The 23,556-nt window shown below is 53.8% G+C and overlaps 1 protein-coding gene across 1 annotated transcript in view; it reads right to left on the bottom strand.

Annotated features, from left to right (window-relative positions):
* LOC122381466 (glutamate receptor-interacting protein 2-like) overlaps positions 1–23,556 on the bottom strand; it is a 43,826-nt gene that overhangs the window by 19,752 nt on the left and 518 nt on the right. Inside the window, exons 2-6 of the mRNA XM_043365673.1 lie at positions 22,285–22,416; positions 21,856–21,945; positions 2,295–2,367; positions 390–415; positions 27–236 (exon numbers count right to left, since the gene is read on the bottom strand). Of these exons, the coding sequence (XP_043221608.1) occupies positions 27–236; positions 390–415; positions 2,295–2,367; positions 21,856–21,945; positions 22,285–22,416 (531 nt within the window). The remainder of the gene's footprint in view (positions 1–26; positions 237–389; positions 416–2,294; positions 2,368–21,855; positions 21,946–22,284; positions 22,417–23,556) is intronic.

Here is a 23,556-nt window from a genome sequence, read left to right on the forward strand (position 1 = left end):
GTGTGCAACATCTTTGTGAGACTCACCTGACTCTGGCATGTCATACTCGAGCTCGAGCTGGACTCGCGGCTCGGTGTCCCGGAGCAGCTGCAGCACCTCGTGATGCAGCAGACCCTCTGTGCTGGTACCGTTCACCGCTCGGATCCGGTCACCGACACACACGGCATCGGAGCGCTGCGCCGCGCCGCCCGGGGTCAGAGCGGCCACCTGGGGTCGGCCGCCGCGGTCCGCGCCGCCTGGAAACACAGAGGGGGCAGGTCAGGTCAGGTCAGGTCACAGAGCGGGTCAGGTCACAGCGGCCACCTGCGGTCGGCCGCCGCGGTCCGCGCCGCCTGGGGACACAGCGGGGGCAGGTCAGGTCACAGGGCAGGTCAGGTCAGAGCGGCCACCTGACGGCCGCAGCGGTCCGCGCCGCCTGAGGAACACAGAGAGAACACAGTTCACAGGGCGGGTCAGGTTATGGCAGCCATCTGGCCACAGACACAGTACGGAATGCGGGTTGGGTCAGATCAGATGGGATCGGTCACCTAGGGCAGGCTGTCGACGTCATCGTCAATTATCTATTATGAGAGTAAGTTCAGGTAATTAGATTAGATGGCGCATACTGAAATCACATCGAAAGGATGTTCATCACACTAGCTGCATCATTTGCGTTGAAAACGAAACACAGTAAAACCTTTTACTGCAAAGATCTCGAACGGCAGCCCTTCAGCTCACATGCTTATTTCAGTCACAGCTGTCCCGTCCATATATTTCGACCTGAAAACTAACGTCGCTATTTCCAGTTAAAGCGTTCTACCGCAGCGCACGGCGCACCAAAGGCCCCAGAGACATCCAGTCTGAGCTGGCAGCGCTGAGCCCTGCAGACCTCAGCCGCTCCCGACACAGGGCTGAGCTGGGCCTCACTGACGGGAGCGGTAACACAGCTCCAGTCCCCAGCTCCCGACACAGCGCTGAGTCGTGGAACTAATTGGCCGCTGTCGTCAGCCGCGACCGAGCAAGAAAAGGGATCATGGTTCAACACTGTTCGACAAGACGTACGGAGACCCACTGCCAGGTGCGGCAAAGTTCCGAAAAATGGCAGGAAATTGGGCCAGAAATAGAGCATCGGAGACGGCCTTTTTAGAAAAGTGCTGATGCATAGATGAAGCTTAGAAAAGCGTATAAATAACCATTTTTTATTTGGTTTATTGCTGCCGTTTAAATTCAAACACTTCCTGAAATTGTTATCACTTGTTTAACGCTTGTTTGATCAGATGTTCCACACATCCAGCTGGCCTGATCCTTATCACCTTCGCCACCTCTCCTGTAGCTCCAGAGCGAGCCCACCCCTTCCGCTGTGGTTGGTCAGACTATTTCCGTTCCACCCGGGGCGTCTCAGTAATGAGCTAATGAAGCGTGGGGGCGGCACCCGACCCGAAACCGCACTGTCTGGTTATCGTTCCGACGACGGGTTCTCCAAACACCCTCAGCAGGAGCGATGGGTCGTCCAAGCCGGCGGCGTACGGCGCTTCGTCAGGGAGAACGGCCCCACACATGGGCACGAGGCAGTCACGAGTCTCCTGTCCTTCAAGCCTGAGGGCACGATGTACGAACGCTAGGTCTTCTGTCAGGGTGCTGGGTCTTCCTGTCCACCATGACACGCCGGAAGGTAGAACGAGAATCCGCGCGGATATCCCCTGAGAGGATGTTATCACTCGTCGGGGAGGACCGGGCCGGTTATCGGCCTGCTGAGGGGTACTGAGTAAACACATGTCGGACCGGCGTGTCACCCAAATGATGGACGACCGGCAGCGAGCACGGGGAGACCGATGGACCGCGGCGCAGAGGACACGGAGACAGCTCCGATACAGACGGAATTCAGCCAGCTGCTGGTCTTCTCTTGTCGGACTGGACTGGACTTGTCGGTCCAGCCTGAGACACTACTGCGACTTCTGCCTGAGACGTCGCCGTTTATCCACGGACATGCTTCTCCGTTCTTTGATGCGAGCATAGGATTTCTAAAGACAAGGCGCTCAGCTGAGTGTGTTTAAATACAGTATTTAAATGTGCATTGAGCAAGCAAGCAAGTCAGAACGGTCAATTACAGAATCAGTCTAATGATCCCATGTGTCTGCTGGGTAGAAATGACGCCATTTTAGTTGGCACACTTGCTCCCCACTGACGCAATAGTCATCAAAACCACCTTAAAACCGTTCAAACCGCTGTAAAACAGCTTCCACGCTCGTCCACATGCCGTGCCGACGCGTCAGGCTGTAGCGTCAGCCAAACCGGCAGCAGTAAATGCCTCTCACGGCGAGTCCCCGGACACGGAGGGCGCCGCGTTGGCACACAGGTCTCGTTCCAGCCAGCCCCACTGAGCACAGACTGCCGACGGGTCGGGGCGGAGCGGGGACGGGGGCGGCAGCACGGGCAGGAATCCCTGGTCGTCACGGCGCTCTGCAGCCGCCGCCCATCTGGGTGACTCGGCGGGACGGCTCGGCGGTGGGCGCGCAACTGCGTCGGACGCCAGCACAGACGAGGGTTGAACGCACCGCGGGTGAAACGGCAAGCAATACGTAAAAAAAAAATCAGCTTAATCACAGAAACAGGCCTGCTGGTCTCAACAGTTCTCAAATACAAGGATGAGTTATAAAAAATAATGCCAATATCTACACATGTAGAGGAAAGAAAGGGTCAGACATGCCCAAGCCTCAGCCCTATATTGTGTAAGCAGGCTACATACAGGGTGTTCGCGATAAATTTGACACTCCACCAACTCTGTTGAAAATGCTTGATATCTCAGGAAGTAACCGATGGATTTCCACCATTCAAATTACAGACGATAGCCCAGTACATGTAGTTTTCAACGCATTCAAAAAATTGTCCCCATCAATCTCCTAACACCTTCAGTGAGCCACTTGACCTGGAGAAGATGGTCTTCACATGGTCTCTACAGAGACATGAGGACACCATCTTCAGCCTTGCTGGTCCTTTGACTTTGATGTTACAACAGGCATCGCTGGTGTTTTTCGCAGCTACGCCACGTAAGCAACGGCTCATAAGATTGCAGTCTTTTGACTTAGGGGGTCAAATGTTCGGCCCGGTGAGGTTGAGGAAATTCTCCAAAAGTGACTTTTGACTCTTCGCGGAGGGAAAGCCAGGCGACAAGTTTTGTTCGCATGTGAGCCGATGTCCATATGGTCACTCTCTCCACTCATGGCCTCACTGTCGCGCTGAGCAGCTTCACACAGCCTCACGAGGGCAGCTGAAGACCTCCCTTGAAGATGTGGTAGCTCATGATGTTGCCGTCGCTGAACGGGCAGTCGCCACACTGTCTCCTACAGGCCAATGCGTCCATGTTCCGAACGCAGCTCTTTAATTTCACTCTAGCGGCCTTACCAGCGTTTGAAGAGCATTTATCAGCAGTCAAACATGAAAACCGGCGCGGTTGATCATCATGCAGGCCACTGTCTTCAAGGATTGTGACAGGTTCCAATTAACCAAGCTCAACAACTTTTCCACCAATAACAAACAACATGCTGAGCTAAATATTGCCTTTTACAGATAACGAATATTCCAACTGGTCTTGAAATAAGAGAGAAATGAAAAACTGTCAAATTTATCGCGAACACCCTGTAATATCTCCCACAGTCCTGCCGTGCTCCTTTCTGCTTCCTCCAGCACCCGGCTGGAGTGTTCCGACTCCACCCAGACCCCACAGCGCGCCCGTCCACACAGAGACGCTCTGTCATCGCCGGCCACTGCACGCGTCCACTGTCCAGCGCTTTGTCTCGTGTCGGCGTTGATTGTGTACCGGAACGAGCAGAGATTGCAGGTGGTCAGCGGCAAGGGCATCCACGGCACGCGAGAAAAGAGCCAGAGAAAAGCGGACGGTACAAAAGGAAAAGGTGGGAGGACGACAGGACAGAGCAAGGCAAATGGTAAGATATCAAAAGAAAGAATGGGTAAAGAAAGCAGACAAAAAGTAAAGTTTAGAAATAGGGTAAAAAGGGTGGAAAGATAGACTGAGGGAAAACGGAGATGAAAGAAAAAGAGAAACAATTAGAGAGAAATAGAAGAGGAAAGAGAGAGAGTGACTCAGAGAGACTGAGAGAGAGAGAAAGAGAGAAAGAGAGAAAGAGAGAAAGAGAGAAAGAGAGAAAGAGAGAAAGAGAGAAAGAGAGAAAGAGAGAAAGAGAGAAAGAGAGAAAGAGAGAAAGAGAGAAAGAGAGAAAGAGAGAAAGAGAGAAATAGAGAAAGAGAAAAAGAGGGAAAGAAGGAGAGAAAGAGAGAAAGAGAAAGAAAGAAAGGGAGAGAGAGAGAAAGAGACAAAGAGAAAGAGAAAGAGAAAGAGAAAGAGAGAGAGAGAAAGAGAGAGAGAGAGAGAGAGAGAGAGAGAGAGAGAGAGAGAGAGAGAGAGAGAGAGAGAGAGAGAGAGAGAGAGAGAGAGAGAGAGAGGGAGTTTACCTTTATTCCCGCTGATCGCCGCGCCACAGCTTGACCGCGATGGCATGCAGCCCGACCAGGCCATGCTGCCCACACCGGCTACGTCTCATTTGACTCAGGCTGTCTATTCAGCAATCGCTACACCGTCCAGACACGCCAGCTCCTCGGTAGATTTCATGGCACCGCCTCCAACCACTGAACTTCCCACAGGCCACGAATAAGAACCTTCACAGGGCTAGACTTCAGCTAGACGGCGCAGTGTGGGCCTTCCAGTCACAGACCCCTTTCGTTCACTAAACCGCTGACCGTTCACACAATCTTGGTTCACACACCTCCCAGGCCAGGGTCAGACCTAGCCGATCAGTCCACACCTTCTCGCCACAGACCGACCGGTCTGGACCGGTCACCTAGTGCACCTGTCGTCGGCGGCGGGTCAGGCTCGCCACTGGCGCCGTCCGGTGTGGTCCTCGGCCCCCACTGGTCGGTGGCTCCCACTGCACCGGTCCGCGCGCCGCCGCCGCCGCCGAGCCAATGCCGCTCAGCCGTGAAATCACGGCAGAGCTGGCACCAGCCGATGCCAGTGTCGGCAGTCAGCTAACACCACAGAGGTCTGACCGAAGCGTGGCCACAACACCAGCCGATGCCAGTGTCGGCAGTCAGCTAACACTACTGCTCAGTCATAGATGAGGTCACATAGCCCACACGTCAGTGTCGGCAGTCAGCCGCGGACAGAATCGCTGTTCAGTACGAAGAGAGGTCACACCGCTGGGCCTTGACGTGCAGATGATGTCACAAAGGGTGCTCGAGATGTTCAGAGTGATGTGACTAATGATAAACGAGATCGAAAACATGAGGAATGTTTTGGACGTCATCGCGCAGTAAGGCAAGCGGACTGACCATTACATTTACCCATCAAATTCAAGCATCATGACAAGTTATTTACATCTCCTTGCAAAGCCAGTGCCTTTCTGATTTGTCTTCGTTAAAACTAACGATGCACGCGCCATCTTCCTACTATCCTGCTATAAAGATAAACGAGACAAATCCGGCAGATGCAGTGGCTAAAAGCGCCAATAAATAACGACGGCCTGGGCGGCTAACGTCAATCCGCACGCGACACCACCTTTGACGGAAGCGCTTGCAACTCTCGAGGGCACGAGCACGGCACGGCACATCTCGTGGCACCGGATGGCACCCCACAGCCGGGGACAGGCCGTCACAACAGCCCGACCACCCGCCCGCCCTACGGACAGATCGACAGGCCACAGCCGGCGCCGGGCGGGCCGCCACCGGCTCCTCGATTACACCGCTCCGGGTCAGGGCCGGCACAGCCACCGCAGGCACCGGCTCCCCGGTGAGATAAAACACACACCGGACGGGCGGCCAATTGAGCCATCGGACCGGCAACCGATCTGAGCAATTGTGAGCATTGTAGGATACCTACTTTAAATTGCCTCAGAAAAGGGCACTCTAAAATGGCCTGGGGAACTCGGAACCTATTTTATCCAAATTTGATTAATATGGCATGGTATTTAGCACAGAGAAATCCAAGTAACTGTCGTGCCCATTACCTACTTGTAACTAAGCAAAGCTCACTACGACTCAAAGTCATTCAACGTCATTCCATGCTGTCCCAATATTCAAATTATTTACCCACCTCCTGTGGCGAGTATCGTTCCACCTGTGTCGCGCCCCGTCGCCCCCCACCCTCCGTTTGTTTGGAGACGTTCCGTCGGTTCGTCTGTTGTCTCTCGCGCGGCTCGGCGTATCTCCTAAGTGGCGTCCGTCGCGGGCCGTCCGCCCGTGCCGTCCTGCAGCGGCCCAGCATGACGCGCCGCCCGCAGAAATAGCCCCCTCCGCCGGCACCATCCCTGGTGACGTCACCAGCGCGCGGAATCCGGGCCACTGCCTCTGCGCGGCCTCTGTCGCCGCGACACGCGCCACTGTGAACGCGCGGCGTGCAAGGCACGTGCGTTGTGTCCCGTGTTGTGTCTCGGCAGGGGTCAGATCTGTGTTCTACCGGTCTAACTCCGGTCAGCGCACCAGACTAAATCACTCCATCGTGCGCGATATGACAGCTCACATCATCATCTCCCCGTGATGACGGCTAACACTTCCTCGACAAGTGTACCCCCAGAACAGAGCCGGGTCGACAGGGGGCGATTCAGTTCACCCGTCCGTCAGCCGGTGAATCAGAGACTCCTCTCGACCCGGTGCGTGCCGCCCCACCTGCCACCGAGCGGCGGCGCACTTCCGCGCCGCGCCGGATCGAGCCGAGTCGACGAGTGGCTGTCGGTACATCTGCCACCTGTCCGGGCCAGGGTTCGTTGGTGGGTGGTCCGGCGGTCGGTACGTACCGCGCAGCGCCCGTCCAGGAAGTTGACACTGGACTTCAGAGTGGTCTGTAATTGGGTGCTGAGGGGATGTAGGCTGAACGCGCCGCTGGACACAGACAGAAGTTACCTGAGTGGTTACGAGCGACTGAAACTCCAGCACCATACTCGCTCAACCCGCCTGTCCCATATCTTGCCGGCGGTCATCACCAGGCCCATCCGCACCCACTAACCCCGTCCATTCCCGTCCCGTCCCGGCGCTGTCCCGTGCCCTGACCTCTCTCACAAGCTGTGCTCTCAGACAGCACGACCAGAGAGGCAGTGAGTGTGTTCATTTCCCGGGGGAGCGCGGCACGCCGCTGGCACGCACTCAAAGAGCGCCCGCAGCCATCTCTCTCCTTCAGTGCAGTCTGACGGGCCGGCACGGACCCACACAAAAACAGCGCTGTTTTGTCGCGCGCGCCAGGAGGCCACTGCAGCAGTCGAATTCAGTCGTAATAACTCAAATGAGCTCCATTGGCACAACGCCGAGTACCAGGCTGATTCGACATTGTCAGGGAAGAAAAACAGCGTGAGCTCTTTTTGGTGACTGCTCAATCGAATCCAGAGCACATGCTCCGACATCTGTTCGAACATAGCTAATTTCTTCCAAATTAGCTCAATGTAGAGCTTCGGCCCAATTTGGCAGATGTGCTCATTACAGCTCAGTAAATGTTAATGAGAACCTCTCAGTGCCTGGGCCGTCCAGCATTGTTGAAATTCTGCCATATCGCATAAAGTTTTGTATCAAACACGCTCTATTCAGAGGTAAGCATTCAGGATACAATTCAGCGCGCACGTCGCCAGCTTATAACGGAATTGAATCCACCTTCAACACAGTCGATCCCTTCATCGTGCCTGAGAGGCGACCATGGTGTCAACCGGGTATGCAGCGGTTGCGGCGGCGGCAGTGACTATAGCGGCAGCGACTGCCGTGGCGGCGGTGGCGGCAGGGCGGAAGACGACGGTATGACGCCGACCGCGGCAGTAACGGGAGAAGGCGCCGTCCGTCCCAGACCCGGTTCAGCCCCACCACCGCTCGGAGGTTGCTGATGAGCCCACCGGCCGTGGCACAGAGCAGAGCGGAGGGAGGCGCACCCGGGAGTCCAGCTCGAGGGAGGATGGGGTGTGTGAACTTTCCCCGCTCGTGAGCGGGCACCATAACACGGATGCTTTATCGTCAACAACCGCCTACGCCCAGTCTATGATTTTGAGTGGTAGCATCTCCTGGTGGGTCTCATCGGCACGGTGCGGCCATTAAACCCTGACACACCTCCGGCGATGTGTCTCCGGGCCGTCGATGTTCCCCGGTAATGGAACATGGCTCGGCGGGAGTGCGTTCCGCCCCCGCTGGCCGGCGGCCATACAGGTGTCGTTTACCGCCCGGGGAGCCGGAGCAGGCCACTCGGTGTGACGGCCGACATCGCGGTCCGTCAGCGCGAGCATTACTGCGGCCGGCGCACCTGTCAGCCCAGCTCCGCCCGGCGAGGCGGCACCGGCTCCACAGGGCGATCAGCTCACCGGGATTACACAACCGGCTCACAGCCCGCAATCGTTACCTACCCACCGCACAGCCGGCGGCGGCAGAGGCAGAGGCAGAGGCAGTTGCCCTCTGCTCCGTTACCCACTTCCGTCCTCCCTCCCACCCCAGACAGCCCGCGCTCTCTGAGGTGCTGTTTGTTTTCTAAGCGGCGAGTAGCGCTCCGGCGCCCGTCCCGACGGCCTCTGTGGGCCCATCGGCTGTTGACACCGTCAGCCGCCGCTGCCAGCGCCGTCCCAGCCGCCGCACCCGCAGCTGCCATGGTCATCACCCCAGGCAGCTAACGCCGAAGACTGCCGTATATCACAGGACGGACGGAACAGCACAGAACGGCACCAAGAAGTTCAGCAAGGCAAGACAGAGGGCAAACAGTGCAATGGTACATTTCCAGAGCCCCATCCAGAAATGATTGGTGTGAAATATGTCTTGCATATCCAGCCCAAGACGGCCTGGTTGGGCAGTAAGAAGGTAAAGGAGTAGCCAGACCCTGAACCGATCCGAGCCGAGCCAGCTGCCAGTCGTCCGGAGCATCCCGCGGCGAGCGTTTGTGGTTCGCCGCAGACGACTGTCACAGCGCGTCACATACGCCGCAGACGGCCGCCGCAGCGCGTCACATACGCCGCAGATGGGCCGTGTCGCGGCGCTTCCGGCGCGGGCCAGGATAAAAGCAGCACCGGGGCCTACTGGGCACGCGTCACGACCAGACCTGTCCGTCCCCGAACGTAAGTAAGTCACCGCACAGGACGTATGGCAGTGGACAGAGTGCAACGCTGGCACCGACACAGGAGTCTGGCACGGGTTTTCAGACAAAGGGAGCAGAACGACTGGCGGTCGGGTCAACGTATTACATGTTACTGCAATAAAGTTGGTGGGGAAAAGAAAATATGTAGGACAAGTCAACCACGCAGAGCTTTGCAGAGGAAACACCGAACTAAAAGTCGCGCGCTGAGCCAGCCAGCGGCGCCAGCGCACAGGAACGGCCTCGATTTTAGCGAAAGTGTTTAGTATTTGCTCTTGGCGGGACGGCCTGGAGCTGATGACAGAGGCAAGCCTCGTTAACCACCCCTCCCCTCCTCTCTCCATGTTCGCTCATCACCGCCAGCCCTCTACCCATGTTCCCCGATAACCACCGGCCTCTGCGCAGGGGTGAGGGCGTCGACGCCTTTGCACGCGTCACTGGGCTGGCAGGCGGGCCGACTGCACGCGCCTGCGCCTGTCCGCGCCCCTTAGACGCCCTCGCGGCCCTGCACTCCTCACAACGAGACCGCACAGAGCGGTAAATTGCACAATGCACGCACCGCCCGCGCGCCTTACACAGCCGGGGTGGTAAAGTCCGAGACAATTTCCATGTGGTCAGACATGACACATGTAACATGGGAAAGGCGCACATGTTCACTTAAGTGTGCAGTGAACAGCTGCCCGGACAAGGAAAACGTCAAAATTAATGGGATAAGTAGCTCCCCTCCATAACCGTCATTCAGACTGTTAACCAGTAAAACGCCTTTTGGGCGAAGAACGAGCGAGCGAGATAGTGAGCCCTGCACGTGCGGAAGGGCGAGAGGGTACTTCCAACGGGCTTGCGCAAAGCACCCTTCTAACCGGTCGCTGGCGGTGTGCCAAATTTGAACGCAATCGGCCCAGCCGTTCCTGAGATCTGGAAGCGGCACTCTGCACGTGCGCACGTGCAAACGGGGTCCAAACTGACTTTTGCACGGCACCCTGCTAACCGGTTCCCAACCGTGTACCAAATTTGAGCGCAATCGGCCCAGCCGTTCTCGAGATCTGGAAACGCCCCCTGCACGTGCGCACGTGCAGTAGCACCCTAACCGCAATACATGGGAATGCATTGCCTGGTGGCTGCCTACCTGCATGCCAAGTTTCAGCAAAATCGCCCCAGTAATTACCGAGTTATTAAAATGGGAGCAAATTTGACACCTCTTATTGTTGTATTTTGCACGTGCAATGGGGGTCACTGACATGCATCGAGAGTATCATATTTTTTGGTAAAAGGGATGCAGCTACCCTACAAAAATTACCGCAAGTCAATCACCCAAGCGGCTGCTGAGATATGAGCCTCTCAAAATCACTACTTTTGCAAAACAGCTTGAACACCCTTGACTTTTCACGTGGCACGTGCCACGACGGTCACTGAGGTGTATCAAAAGTAGTCAATTACGGGGTAGAAGGGATGGGGCTACCCAGCAAAAAAGACCGCAGGTCAATCGGTCCAGCGGTTGCTGAGATATAAGCCTCTCAAAAGCGTTACAGGCCGGGCCGGGCCGGGCCGGGCCGGGCCGGGCCGGGCCGGGCCGCTCATACTGAGATTTTTCCGTTATATTGAAAAGACTCGCTTCGCTCGCTGCGCTCGCTCGCTCGTAACCAGCACTGCCAGTCCATATTATAACATGAGTATATCATGTTACTGAGTCTAAACGGCCGGGAAAAGGGAATGTTGATAGCGTTGCAGAGAAGGGTAAGTGCGTGAGGGAGAGAGATAAGATGAGAATGAGACAACATGTGATTGAATACAGATGAGAAGTAAGCGAGCAACAACTACAGGCGATATGGGAATAACTGATTCAGTTCCAGCTCCTTTGAGCCACGTCACCATGCCCGTTGGATGTCTGGCGACGGCGTAACTAAGCTAACTAACGACGTTACTCGTCAAAGGATGTCAAGAGCACTCTACTATGGAGCACTGCCTCTCCGCAGCTCTTAACCCGCGCCCCACTGGGGGGGGGGGGGCTATTCCTACATGCCGGGGTATGTCTTAAGCACAGCACGAGCCGGGCAGTAAAACTATGACCAAGAAACTGTCGGTGTCAAAATGCCATGTTATTTGATAGGCCGGGCAAGAAACAAAAGTTTACTGCCCGAGTTTACTGCCCAGGGCAATGACCTCTAAACTACAGTTTATCGCATTAGCCCAGAGGTATAATTGACAGGGAATGTATATTTGACATCATTATTGCATGATATTTGCCGCGTACAATTAGAAAACTAACATTTTTTGGTAAAAAGATCTGCTCTGCTTATCAAGGGTTTTGAAATATTTGTATTGGTTACAAAGCCGAAATGATGGTAAGATGTGCGCCTAGGTAATCGAAATCCGTTATCGCTTGTTGTCTTATCTTCGTTTGATATGTCCACTGATACCTTGGGCCTAAGTTATTGCGTTATTATCTGACAGTTGTAGTCCTTTCCTCGAGACAAACATGTAAAATATGGAAAATATAATGTATTTCACGAAAGATTAGCCATAGGGCATCAACAAAGTATGATTACATAAATAAAGAAAAGATTCTTGCAAGAACACTGGAAAATTCACGTTAATCACTAGGAATATTATGCCTTCTTCTTGTTCTTATGTCGTGGCAAATTATTCATGTATTATGTTCCTGGGATATTCCAGTTGTTGTGCGATTCTGAGTTGATATTTTCACACACGATTCTTTTTGAAGTAAGGTGTTTTGATGCATTTTCTTCTATCAATTTCCTTTAAAGCTTTATCCACAGCAGTAGCGCAATCACTGTTGGGAATTTATGGACAAAACAATTGTATAAAAGTGTCACCAAAACCTGTCGAAACTACTTAGCAGGTATGCGGCATGTAGGAAAAATCTTACTGACCTCAGCCGTACGAAATTATTTGGAAACTCGGTTTGCAAAATTTGACTCCGGCCCTCGTGCTTCGCACTCGGGCCTACGTCAATTTTGCAAACCTCGTTTCCAAATAATTTCGTCGGCCCGGTCAGTAATATATATTTATAGCCCCCCCTCCCGTTTTTCTGCAATAACTTCCAAACCGCTTGACGGATCGACGCCAAACTTTCAGTACCTTCGGCTGCATCAATTTGACACCTTGTGTCAAAATTTGAACTTCGTACCTACCATAGGTCGGCCGGAAATGACGTCAGAGTGACGTCATGTTCGGCCGATTTCGACGCAAAACATTGAACCACGGCAATCGCTCCCAAGAGCTCAGTTTTTAAGCTAGATCCAATTTCTTTGCATGAAAGGACTCAGAATTGACCGCGCTATCAAACTGCTATCTCGGATTTTCAATATTTTGAAAATTTCGAAAATTGTATATAATAATATTCAAAATTTATATTTTTATATTTTTTCAAAAAGTTTTTGACTTTTCGAAAAAACTGGAATATATGTGACAGAATGCATGATTATGACTAACTCTAGCAAGTTTTAGCTAAATATGTTCAAAAATGGCCAAGTTATACGCATTATTGCAAAAAATTCACAATTTTTAATTTTTCAAATCAATTTTTCAGTACGTATTTGACATCGTACACCAATGTAAATGGCACCATCGTGTTCCTGAGCTCAAACTGCATCCAATAGACACCTTTTTTGTTGAAAAATTTTAACTTCAAAATTTGACCTTTTTTGACCTGAAAGTTACCTGACCTAAGCTAAATTCGACTCAAAATGACCTCGAATGACACAGACGACATCAAATTCGAAATCTATGGCCTAAATGGACCATAAAACATGTGTCACGTGACCGACGCATGATATAATATTTTCGTGACCTGTGATGACCTGACCCTGACCTGAAAATCAAAGTACAAGTTTGGTACCCTCAAGGTATCTAGAGCATCTGTTCACGAGTGTGGAAACCAAAAATGAGCCTGATCTGACTTGTAAGACGGCGGCCAGAGCCCAAAATGTGAACAAGCAAAAATGCTAATAATTTTTACTTTGACCTGACCTGTGACGTCATCGGTGACCTCGAGGTCAATGAAATTAGGTTTCGCTCGACAGTTTTTCCGGGGCTATCAGACGCCGTTTGAATTTTGACGATCGGCCCAGTAGTTCCGGAGTTAGGAGGGGGGGCTATGAATAGCCCCCCCCCCCCCAGTAGGGCGTGTTATACACAGACCCCAGTGGGGCGCGGGTTAAGGTGTTGTTTTGCGCAAAGCTAACTAACTTGACCAGTCATTAATGGCTCCAGTTGCCAGTACAGCTGAAGAGCAGCAGCTAAACACGCGGAACAAGGATAGATAGCTTAGCTCTCAGATACCGCGGGGACAGCCCCGGTCAGTATGCTGCCGTTCATGTATGGATTTGAGACAACATCTCAGACATGGCATGCGCATTGAGCAGCCGGCCAGCCAGCCGCCATTCATCCCAATACAACAATGATCCAGACATGACATGGGCATCCCCCAGCCGCCATTCATACTCCACAACATCCGCAGATGTGACATGAACAGGCCGGCCGATCAGCTGCCGTTTACCTCCAGACCTGACGTGAACAGGAGGCCGATCAGTGCACCTGATCGAAGAACAACACCGACCTGCCAGAGCCCGCGTCTCAGCCGAAATAGCCCTCGGAGACGGCGTCAGTTCCGCCCCGCGCAGCACGACCGACTGTTTTCCCAGTGCCATGGAAATTAATCGACCCCGAGACGAACGCCCTTCCAGATAAATGGCACCGCCTGGCCGGAAAGACTGCATAAATACGCATATCTGAGAGTATTTGTGGAAAGTGCTACCGGGCTATTAACCAATTCGACGTGAAAATCGCATCGGGCTTGGCTTAGAGACACACCATTTAGCAGACCTCCCAGCTCGTGTCATAAAAGAGTCCGCCGATCATCAACTGCCGCGCGCGGACACCGCCAACCCAAACAGCTCGAAAAGTGGCCTGGCTGGAAACTGGCAGCTAACTTCCGCCACAGAATTTGCGGTCGATGAATCTGCCGTTTAACTGAGTGTCATTTGACCATTCAACTAGGACATGCAACCCGGCCTAAATTCGCAGACGCATCTGGCGAAATATTGTTTAAAAGTCAGTCAAGCAATATCATTTGGCCTCAGCGACACTGTTCTACACCACCAGCTGTCACATACGGCTGTGAATTGTGGGAAATCATCGTAAACAGCCGCCTGCGCCACTCTGGCGTCACTTCACTGAGGTACGCTTTCGGCGGGCCTCTCCGGAGTCCAAATATTGGCACAGCCGAGTGTGGCGACATGGGCGCTCGACGGGGACACTGGCGAGGTGAATGGCCCCGACCGGGTGCCCCGAGACCCTGACAGAGTGTCCTTAGGGACAGCCGAGTGTCCTGAGGGTTCAGCCGAGTGCCCTGTGACCTCCCATTGGCTGTCCTGACCCTTGAGCCTTCTGACAGGTCATACACCTTGCACACCGCCGCGACAGAAGCAGGCCGTGCGAAAGCGGTGAGCGGACGGCTACAGCCCCAGCCGGTACGCCGGCAAGCCCCATACATGCTGGGCACACGGGGGACAAGCTGCAGCGGTACGCTTTTACGCCCTAGCCTTCGTTTCAAGCACGACAAAACCCATACCAATTGTTCATTCGGAATAAGCGGTAGCTCTCACTTATTATAAAGCCCGCCGGAGCGAGGATAAATAAATTGATTGACCGAGACGCACAATCGTGATTGATTTCTATCTTTGCGCTTGTGAAGCGGATGGCGGCGGGCCGGTTACACAGGCCATATCTCGCTGTCGTCGCGGCCGGGGCCGGCGATGCATCATCGGCAGCCGTCGGTCCCGGCGGGGTGCGCGCACTCGCCCCGGTGGTGAGTGGTGAGTGGTGAGTGGTGACTGGCGAGTGGTGAATCTACAGTGAGTGATTCACCAGCAATGACGGAGGAGCGGCCGGCGGCTCCGATCAAAACAACACGGTGGCGAGGAAACGCGAGACCGCAGCACGCCGCACGGCATGTTACAAATGTACTGGCATATGTGGCTTCTGTTGGCAGCAGCTGACACGATTGCGCAGCTCAGACAGCCCATAACAATGTGTTATTACAGCTTGGAAATCATTATTTCACAGAATTGACCTCACTGCCGCTACGAGAAACAGAAAACTATCTGCTCAAATCAATGCATGATTTGCAGCCTCATGGTAGTCAAAACACAGCAATTGGTTGTCGTAAATCAGGCAATCTAATTCACATGAGTTATCAGTGTTTACTGGTTACCACCATGATGTCAATCGATCACGCTAAGTAGGTCTAACCGCCACGCATGGCTCATCGCTGGGCTCCCTGCCGCACCCTAACGCATCTGGAGACGGCCTTTCTGGAGGCCCGCCGCGGCGGGCGGCGCCTGCCTGGAATGTGCGCATAACCCACAGCCTCGTCTGCTCCGTCCTCAGCTGTGTCCCACGTGTGTGACCCGGAGACGACCACCACCCGCAGCTAGCCGCTCGTGCTCGTATCAGCGGGTAGCACCGCAAGCCGGCACAGCTCGGGTGTTCAGCGTCGGGTAGTCAGCCACCACACAGCGACAGATACCGGGAACAGTCCTCTCCGGTGCACCCAGGATGCAGCGATGACAAGGCCACAGGAGGACTACGACAGACGCGGAGTACGTCTGTCTATGCTCGCCACCCGGCAGTTATGAGACAGCGATAACAGATAAACGGATTTACGGCTGTCGCCGGCTCGGCAGCCGGCATCTAAGCGGCGCCGCGATTTGTGCTGACGTCTGAGCCCACTGCAGTGCCGCGTCTGATGGCCAATGGGAAACATGAAGTACGCCATGAATGCATATGAACTACGCCATGAGTGCATGACTGCGGAGCCTTTGATGATGGGGCCAATTTCAGGACCGGGAGACATTCGTTTCTGCTTATAACGTAAATCAACTGCCTGGGCGGAAATAAGGGGACAGATGGTATCCAAAGTAGGGTAACAAGTAAAATATTCACAAGAACATCGGCTCTTTTACAAAGTCATGAACTCCAGTAGGATCTCATAAACTCGTGAATAACCTCAGCTCATACTGATGTCAAGCGCCGCATCGAATCGAAAATGTGAGATAGTCAGACAGCTGTCATCAGCCGGAGCGACTACTTCATGGTTAACTGACCAACCGACGTCACTTTCGCAGCGTCAACTGTAAATGTCTGGTCTCTGGTCACACGTCACATAAATAAATCAAGCTTAGTCACATTGGAAATTGGACTTCTGCTATCATCCGTTAAAAAATAGTCATGAACTCACGTCTCTTGGATCTCGGAGAGTGGATGAAGTCGGCGAATCGCCTCAGGGTGAACATCGTGCTCTTCGGGCTGCTTCTTCGTATCAGAAAACACTGAACACTGCACTTGACGTTATTGCGCAATTAGGAATCGTATCGAATCATCGGAATCGACAGTTGAATCTCGCAGTTGTTCGGCATCACGATACAATTTATTGTAAGCAATGTGATGTCTCACGGGAAACACCTGAGACACAGCTGTCTTAGTGAAGCACCAGGAACCGGGTCGATTTCTCACAGCCTGTCCGCACCGCCGCGTACCCTCGACTGCCCCAAGACAGGTGGTCCGTCTTTCACCATTTCTTCAGCCACCATGACCAGACGGTCCAGGCTACACCTGAGGTCACACCTCGTCACTGCGTTCACTCCCAGTCACACCAGGCCCGGTCCTCGGCTGCCCTCAACCGACCGCGCGGCACACCCGCTCACACACGCACACATGGGCTGACACACGGCACCGACCGCACCGCACCGACGCGCCGCCCGCCGGCTCGCCGAGTCGTCTGCGGCGCGGCACTGCGGCGAGCGCCGGACGCGCCGCGAGCGGCGAGGATACTTTATTTCGGTGTCGGCGCCGCTGCCAGCGACGGTGTCCGCGGTGGTAGCGGTCGTGCGTACGGGGCACGCGTTACGCGTACGGAGCGTGCGTATGTAAGTGCTGTGCGTGCGGTCAGATGACGGTCTGGGGAGAGCTGACAGGTGACTGACCGTCACGTCACAGCAGGCGTGACGCGTGACGCGCCCAGAGATAGGCGCGCGTCAGTCGCCAGATACTTGTGGACGGGCAATGATGGACAAGGAGCCAACGAAGTGCCGGAGCATTACACCAATGAAGCATGACGCTCCACAGCATATGTGACAATGAGCACTGCCGCAGACACATGTGGTATCCAGAGGATAAAGAAATCCAAAAAGGGTACTAAAGGCCATGCCCACAGTTTCTTCAATGAAACACATTAAACCGAAAAAGCAGCCGACGAACCCAAAATGTGTGTCAAACACTCTCTGCAGTCGCCCAGCAGACACAGTGTTTCTGTTTCCGCTGTTACCGGTGAGCCACTTAGCTGAGACCACCCCCGGGGAGAGTGGCCCCGGGGGGAGAGAGGGGAGTCACACCGCCCGGCGAGAGCGAGACGACCCCGTGCCACCGGCTAAGTCCCTGTGGCTATATAAACAGTGGACCGAGCGCCGAACCGCGGTCAGAGGTGGAGATACGAGGGTAGGAGCGGTGACAACTGGGGATGGCAAACGGAATACAGCGCATCAGTTGGGGGAAGAAAGATACAGAAGATACCTGACGAGCTTGTGATAAAATCAGCATTATTATCTCGCTATAAAAAAAAACGAAATGAAAATATGTTTCGACTACCTACCGTTTCACAAGAGCGAAATCACCACCCTCAGACAAAACAAGAAAAAAAAAGAACAACTGGAACGGATGTGAGGTCAGGAAAACAGAAGCTGTGCCAATCAGAGAAGCAGCTGGCGGTAAATATACGGAAACGGTGTCACGTCACAAAAACTAGCTCGGTTCTCAATGGACAAAACCAGACAGAGCCAGCCGGAACAGACTGTATTCGGGAGACATTAACACCTAATGATGAGTCCCAGAGGACCTACTAATGTCCGCCCCATAGCGCTCTCCTACAACCGACCTAGCCACGAGCGTCCGATGAAGGCGTCTCCCTAGTGTGCGGACACATTCGAAAAACGCTATGAAAATACCGTGTAAAAACCGGGCTCGACTCCGTGAACTGGATTCCAGTGCGGGTATCCGCTGATCGCTGTTCGCCTGCACTGGGAGCCGCCTCCAACACAAACAAGCAGAGTGTGCCGCCGGTCGTGGCTAGTCAGTCTCAGACCGACACAGCCGCAGGCCGGTGATCTATCAGCCGCTGTGACAATGTGCGGTGTGCTGCCGCCTGCGGCCTGCGGGCTTAGGCAGTGATATGCCATCGAGCGAGTCCAGCGAGCGATAGACTGCAGCGCCTTGGGTCGTTGTAACGAGTAACACTAACGACATATCTTTCACAACACAGCTGCAACATTCATAAGAGGGCTCTGACCACTGATTCACCAGTGAGTGGCCTCTATCAGCGAGTCTGCAGGACAGTGCGTTCACTCTGCACTTCACTCTACCCAATGCCCTTTGCAGACCACTGGACCAGAGTGCGAACAAAGGCGCTGAGTAGTGAGTAGCCCATACAGTGCGCAGACTGCACAGACTGCACAGACAGACTGCACTGCACGGACTGCACCGACCTCACACCAGCTGGCCGTGAACATCAGCTGATCTCCCCGTCAGCACCAGTTGCAGTGCCCATCACAGGGGATCAGAAGGGCTTGGCCGAGCCGTCTGGGCCCTAACAGAACCGCTGAGATAAAGGTTCTGGCGCCCCAGCCCGTAGGAAGGCAGCATTTTGCCGCTCTCCGAATCACGGTTGGCCAACAGCAGCTCCTAGCCGCGCGACGTGCAGAGTGCAGACTAGAACGTGCAGCGTGCCGGATGGTACCCACTAACCAGCCAGCCTCAAATCGTTGGGGGCCTGGGGCACAGTGGACCACCCACCCTCAGCGCGAGCCCAGGCCGAATCAATGTCGACTGTTGTAATGCAATGGATGTAACTTTGTGTGTATGGATGGCTATGAGCACCAACGGCCAACGCGCATGTCATACAAGCAAGCCAAAGAAAACAAATCACAACAATTTCTTAGTAGGATGGTGAGATTGAGCTGCTTGTTTACAAATGTTAAACGCTTGAATCCGTGCAATTGTATCACAAAGAAATGTAAGCATCAGGCAAACGGACAGTAGAGAAACGGTGTACTGGCCAATAATAGCAAAGTGCTACACTTCCGCCCTCAACTTTCGAGTGCTAAAAAAGGCTGGGGCATATGGTGCACTGCAAACTACAGGGTGTTTTTCTTTTGTGCGCCCGCCCCATTCTACCTTTTCATTATTCGTAGATCGAAACTGGGTCGGCTTAGAAAGAAATCCCTCTAACGACGAAATACAGCGACAGTGGATCCATACACCGACCTACCATCGCCATGGACCGGAAACAAACCGATAACCAAAATACCGAGGGTAAAAGCCTAGAAGAAAAAGGCGTGAAAACATGGAAACGAGAGAACGTAAAGCCTGACATTCGGATTAGGTTGAGCATTGATTTGACGCTTTGTGGCATCCGAAAAGCCAGAAATGGGTCAACATAAGTTTTTTTTTACTGTTTTCTTGTGCTCTCTGCGCCTACATAGGACACCATGTCAGTCTTTTTGTTCAGCTCACAGCAGATAACTCACCAGGCATCCTGCTCGCCGATCGCGCTGACCGAGGTCCGGGGGAGCCCGGTGTGAGGTAACGGGGCGGACGGAGCCCGGTCGGCGGCCGAGACTCGAGACGTGACTCGGTCCGTGAGTCGAGCCGTGACTCGGTCCGTGAGTCGTGTCGTGAGTTGAGTCGTGAGTCGAGTCGTGACTTGAGTCGTGACTCAGGCCGTGAGTCGTACCCGCTGTCGTAGCCTTGCTTGGGTTGAAAGTCATACTCGGCGTTGCAGCCAGACTCATGTTGAGAGTCGTAAGCGTTGTAAGGTCTCTCAGACCGAGGTTCGGGCCGCGCCTTGGTCCGGGGCGGGCCGCTGCGGCAGGGGCAGCGTGGGGCACACGACATAGCCGTCACCGTCACTGTCCCCAAACACAGCGAGCGGCACGATCACCAGAATCCTCGCACGGATCGACCGATCGATTGATCGTAACTGATGTCGTCCCCGGACGGGGTCAGTGGGGGTACTGTTTGAGCACCACCCACTCCAGGGTCACAGGGCACCACGGGTCACAGGGCCGTTACGAGGTCAGACGACTGACGGGGCTTTGCGGAACTCCCTGTCAATTCCTGACAGACACCTGGCAGGACTTAACGGCGGTTAGTGCTGCAGTAGTCCACCACAATAACACATGACACCGCTGGGCATATCTCATTCAGTCCTTCCTTCGCGTTCATCGTCTGAAGGCACACCAAGGCCAACAGGCAACAACCACACATCACTCGGTTCGCCACAGCCGCTTTGCTGTTCCAGCTAATTACCCAGCTTCCTGCACATGACTCCGCTACAGTGGACCACACACGGCACTACCCGCCAGTCTGTGGCCCGAACACGACACTGTCCGCCTGTCTCCGCGGCCCGCACACAGCACTGTCCGGCGGCTCGCCAGCTCTCCCGGAGGCCACCCTGCCAGCTGGGCGGGCAGTCGGCCGCCACTGTGACCCCGCGGCGGCCTCTGGGCGGCTGTCCGCCGCCCCCGCCCGGCGGACGGCCCTCTCAGACCCGCGCCCAGAGTCTGACAGCCCGATGGGCGGCCGGCCGTGCTTCAAAGGGGCTGCGCGCAGCCGACGCACCCCATGAGCGATAGTTGGTAGGAAAACACACGTTTGGCGAGCCTGCCGAGTGGCGAGGTCGCTGGCACGGCGCCGCGGCTGTCGGGACAGCGGAGCGCTCGTTCTGGGCAGTGGGCCGGAGCGGCACTACTTAGACGGGCTGTGAGTGGGTGGGGACTCGGACTGATCACGGTAGGGAGCGTCCCAAGTCAGGATGGCGGGATGCATATGTTTCCCGGCAGACGACCTGACACGACACCCCTTCTGAAGCACCCGGGTATTCCAGGAGTGCGGTACTAGCCCGGGTGGGTTCTCAGACGCGCCCGAAATACCGCGACACACGGCTCATGGCGGGGTGGAGCTGGCCCGCTGCAAACTCGGGCAGCCGCGGTAACTGCCCGCCCCGCGAGTTACTGCCGGCGCCGCGCTGGTCTCAGGTCGTTACCTGTTCCCGGTAACATAAAAATTAGCGGCGGGGTTACGGCCCATGTTGCTACCCTAGTCAGAACACTTAACAGTAAGGTAAGCAGCATAAAACTATTTCTAAAGGATTATAATTTCAATTCAATTATTTAATTCGCTTAATCAAAATCAAAAAGAGCTATGAGCTGCTTTATTTGAAGCTAGGAAGCGAGGTAAAATAGTTGAGCACTAAATCTACCCACAATTTCAGGTGAATGAGCTTATGCGGCTGATGGATCAGGCCGAATGGCGTAACGCGACGCCGGCGATGTTTTACCTTTCGTTCGCACTGCGGTAATTAACTCACTTCATTAATAACCACCAACCTAATCAATCCGTTTAAAGCCCAGATTGCACCTTGGGGACATCAAGAGCGATACCAACGACAAGTTAAGGTCGTATCAACACCATCAATACACCGTCTAGTCCCGTCGCTCCCCTTACCCCGAGTGGGGTATGTTTACAGTCGGAGGCCGTAGTCAACCACACACAGGGCGAGCGCCGAGACGAGTGGCGGATACACCCCATTTCTATACACCGCCCTTCTCGCCCGACCACTCCAGAGAGGCGAGCGAACGGGCGGCATGGGAGGAGTATAATGTCCGGGTGCGGTATCGAGCGACTGAACATGCCGTACTCACCGGAGACGACGATGCCGACCTTGCAGTCCGCCTTCACCAGTTCGATGGTGCTGACGCCGCGGGACGCGCCGCCCACCGTGTTCTTCAGATCTGCAGGTCGGGAAGGGTGTGTATTGTAACAGGCAGTCGAGTTTCGACAGAAGACAGGTGCAGTGCAATGGCTATGGATAAGGTGGATCGATAGCGATAGAAAATGAAATCGATTATATCAACAATTCAACGCGTATTCCACACATCCACTGGCAAAAAGGCGTTGATTAGCATGTGTTTATAAATCACGACAAATGATAAACAAGAAAAAATACTTATCATTACAATTCATTGACGACAATGGCATAAGTGATAATGGAAACATCAGAAGACCGCTCAATTTATAAGTGCAGTTTCCTCTGACGTCCCTAGCCGAGGCGGACTCGTCGTTCCACTCACGCTGCAGCTGCGTGGCCGACGAGTTGTCCACCGAGCTGCGACTGGAGGCCGGCCGGTCCAGCGAGCGGCCGTCGCAGTCGACCTCCGCCGGGGCGCGCGCCGGCGGCGACGGCGGACTGTATGGCAGGTCATCTGAGGGAGAGAGACACGTCTCAGTACTCACAAACGGAGCACATGGAAACGTGGGAACAGAACGTTCACTGCTCTCGTCTCTTACCCCTTTCCTGCTGTCCTCCATCGTCGGCCAAACCCTTCGAGCGAGTCCGAGTATACGGCCTTGAGTCCTAGTGACAACGGCTCTTAGGGATGCGCCGTTCAGAAATAGTTCAGCGCTGCCCTCATGCCCTGCCAGCTTATAATTGTAGTCTTGCATTGCTGATGTGTTTATTTTTTTTCGGAAGTGTAAACATGTCACGTGGACTGTTCCTCGCTCTAAGTCAAAGTGCCCAATATATCAGGTAACTATTCAAGTTCCAAACTCCATACAATCATAACGCATACGAGAATTTGGCAAGGAAATTTCATTCAGCCCAACAATATGCTTTGGATTAGGTCATGGAGTATGGAATGTGCACTTGCACTGAAGTCTGAACTAGCTATGCGCTGGAAAATCGAATGCAATTGCAATGGAAAAACAAGTGACCCACTTTTTACCCTTGCATTTCTTATATATCCCAGGCCTACCTATTTTTGGTAACATTTAATAACGAGCATCATTCGCAGGAGTGAAATACTTAACAAAACAAGAGACAAGCTTAGCTTATTTTGTGTAAAAAAAAAAAGAAAATGAAAGGCTTCCGACAGCGGCATTTGACACCAAAATAAACGTGAGCCATTACAAATCGTGAAGCGTAAAATCGACGAAATACATAAACGTAACACTTACCAAATTCGTTACGCGGCTCATTTCGGCTGGCACAGCAGCTAAATATTTTGAATCCTAAATGAAACTTCCGCGATTTCACACGATGATTCTTATCCCTGCACGATCCTTGCGCCATTTTCCCGACAAAATTACATGATCAGCTGATGACGGCTCAAAACAAATGTGAGTGAGGCATCTTCCGTTCAGGAGATGCATGAGATCACAGTACAGGAGATGCAAACCACGGTGACTATAAATATGCAAACAAAAAGGATGCGCCGCGGCAATCGACATCGAGGCGAGATAAGTGTAGGTGTAGAACTGTTGGTAACACTGGTAGGTAGAGTTTGCACGTTCGCATCATTCATCGACCATAGTTCAATGGTTCAGTATATGTTATGGGACAT

Source organism: Amphibalanus amphitrite, unplaced genomic scaffold (genome assembly GCF_019059575.1).
Source record: "Amphibalanus amphitrite isolate SeventyFive unplaced genomic scaffold, NRLGWU_Aamphi_draft 000011F_arrow, whole genome shotgun sequence".
Classification (NCBI taxonomy): Eukaryota; Metazoa; Arthropoda; class Thecostraca; order Balanomorpha; family Balanidae; genus Amphibalanus; species Amphibalanus amphitrite.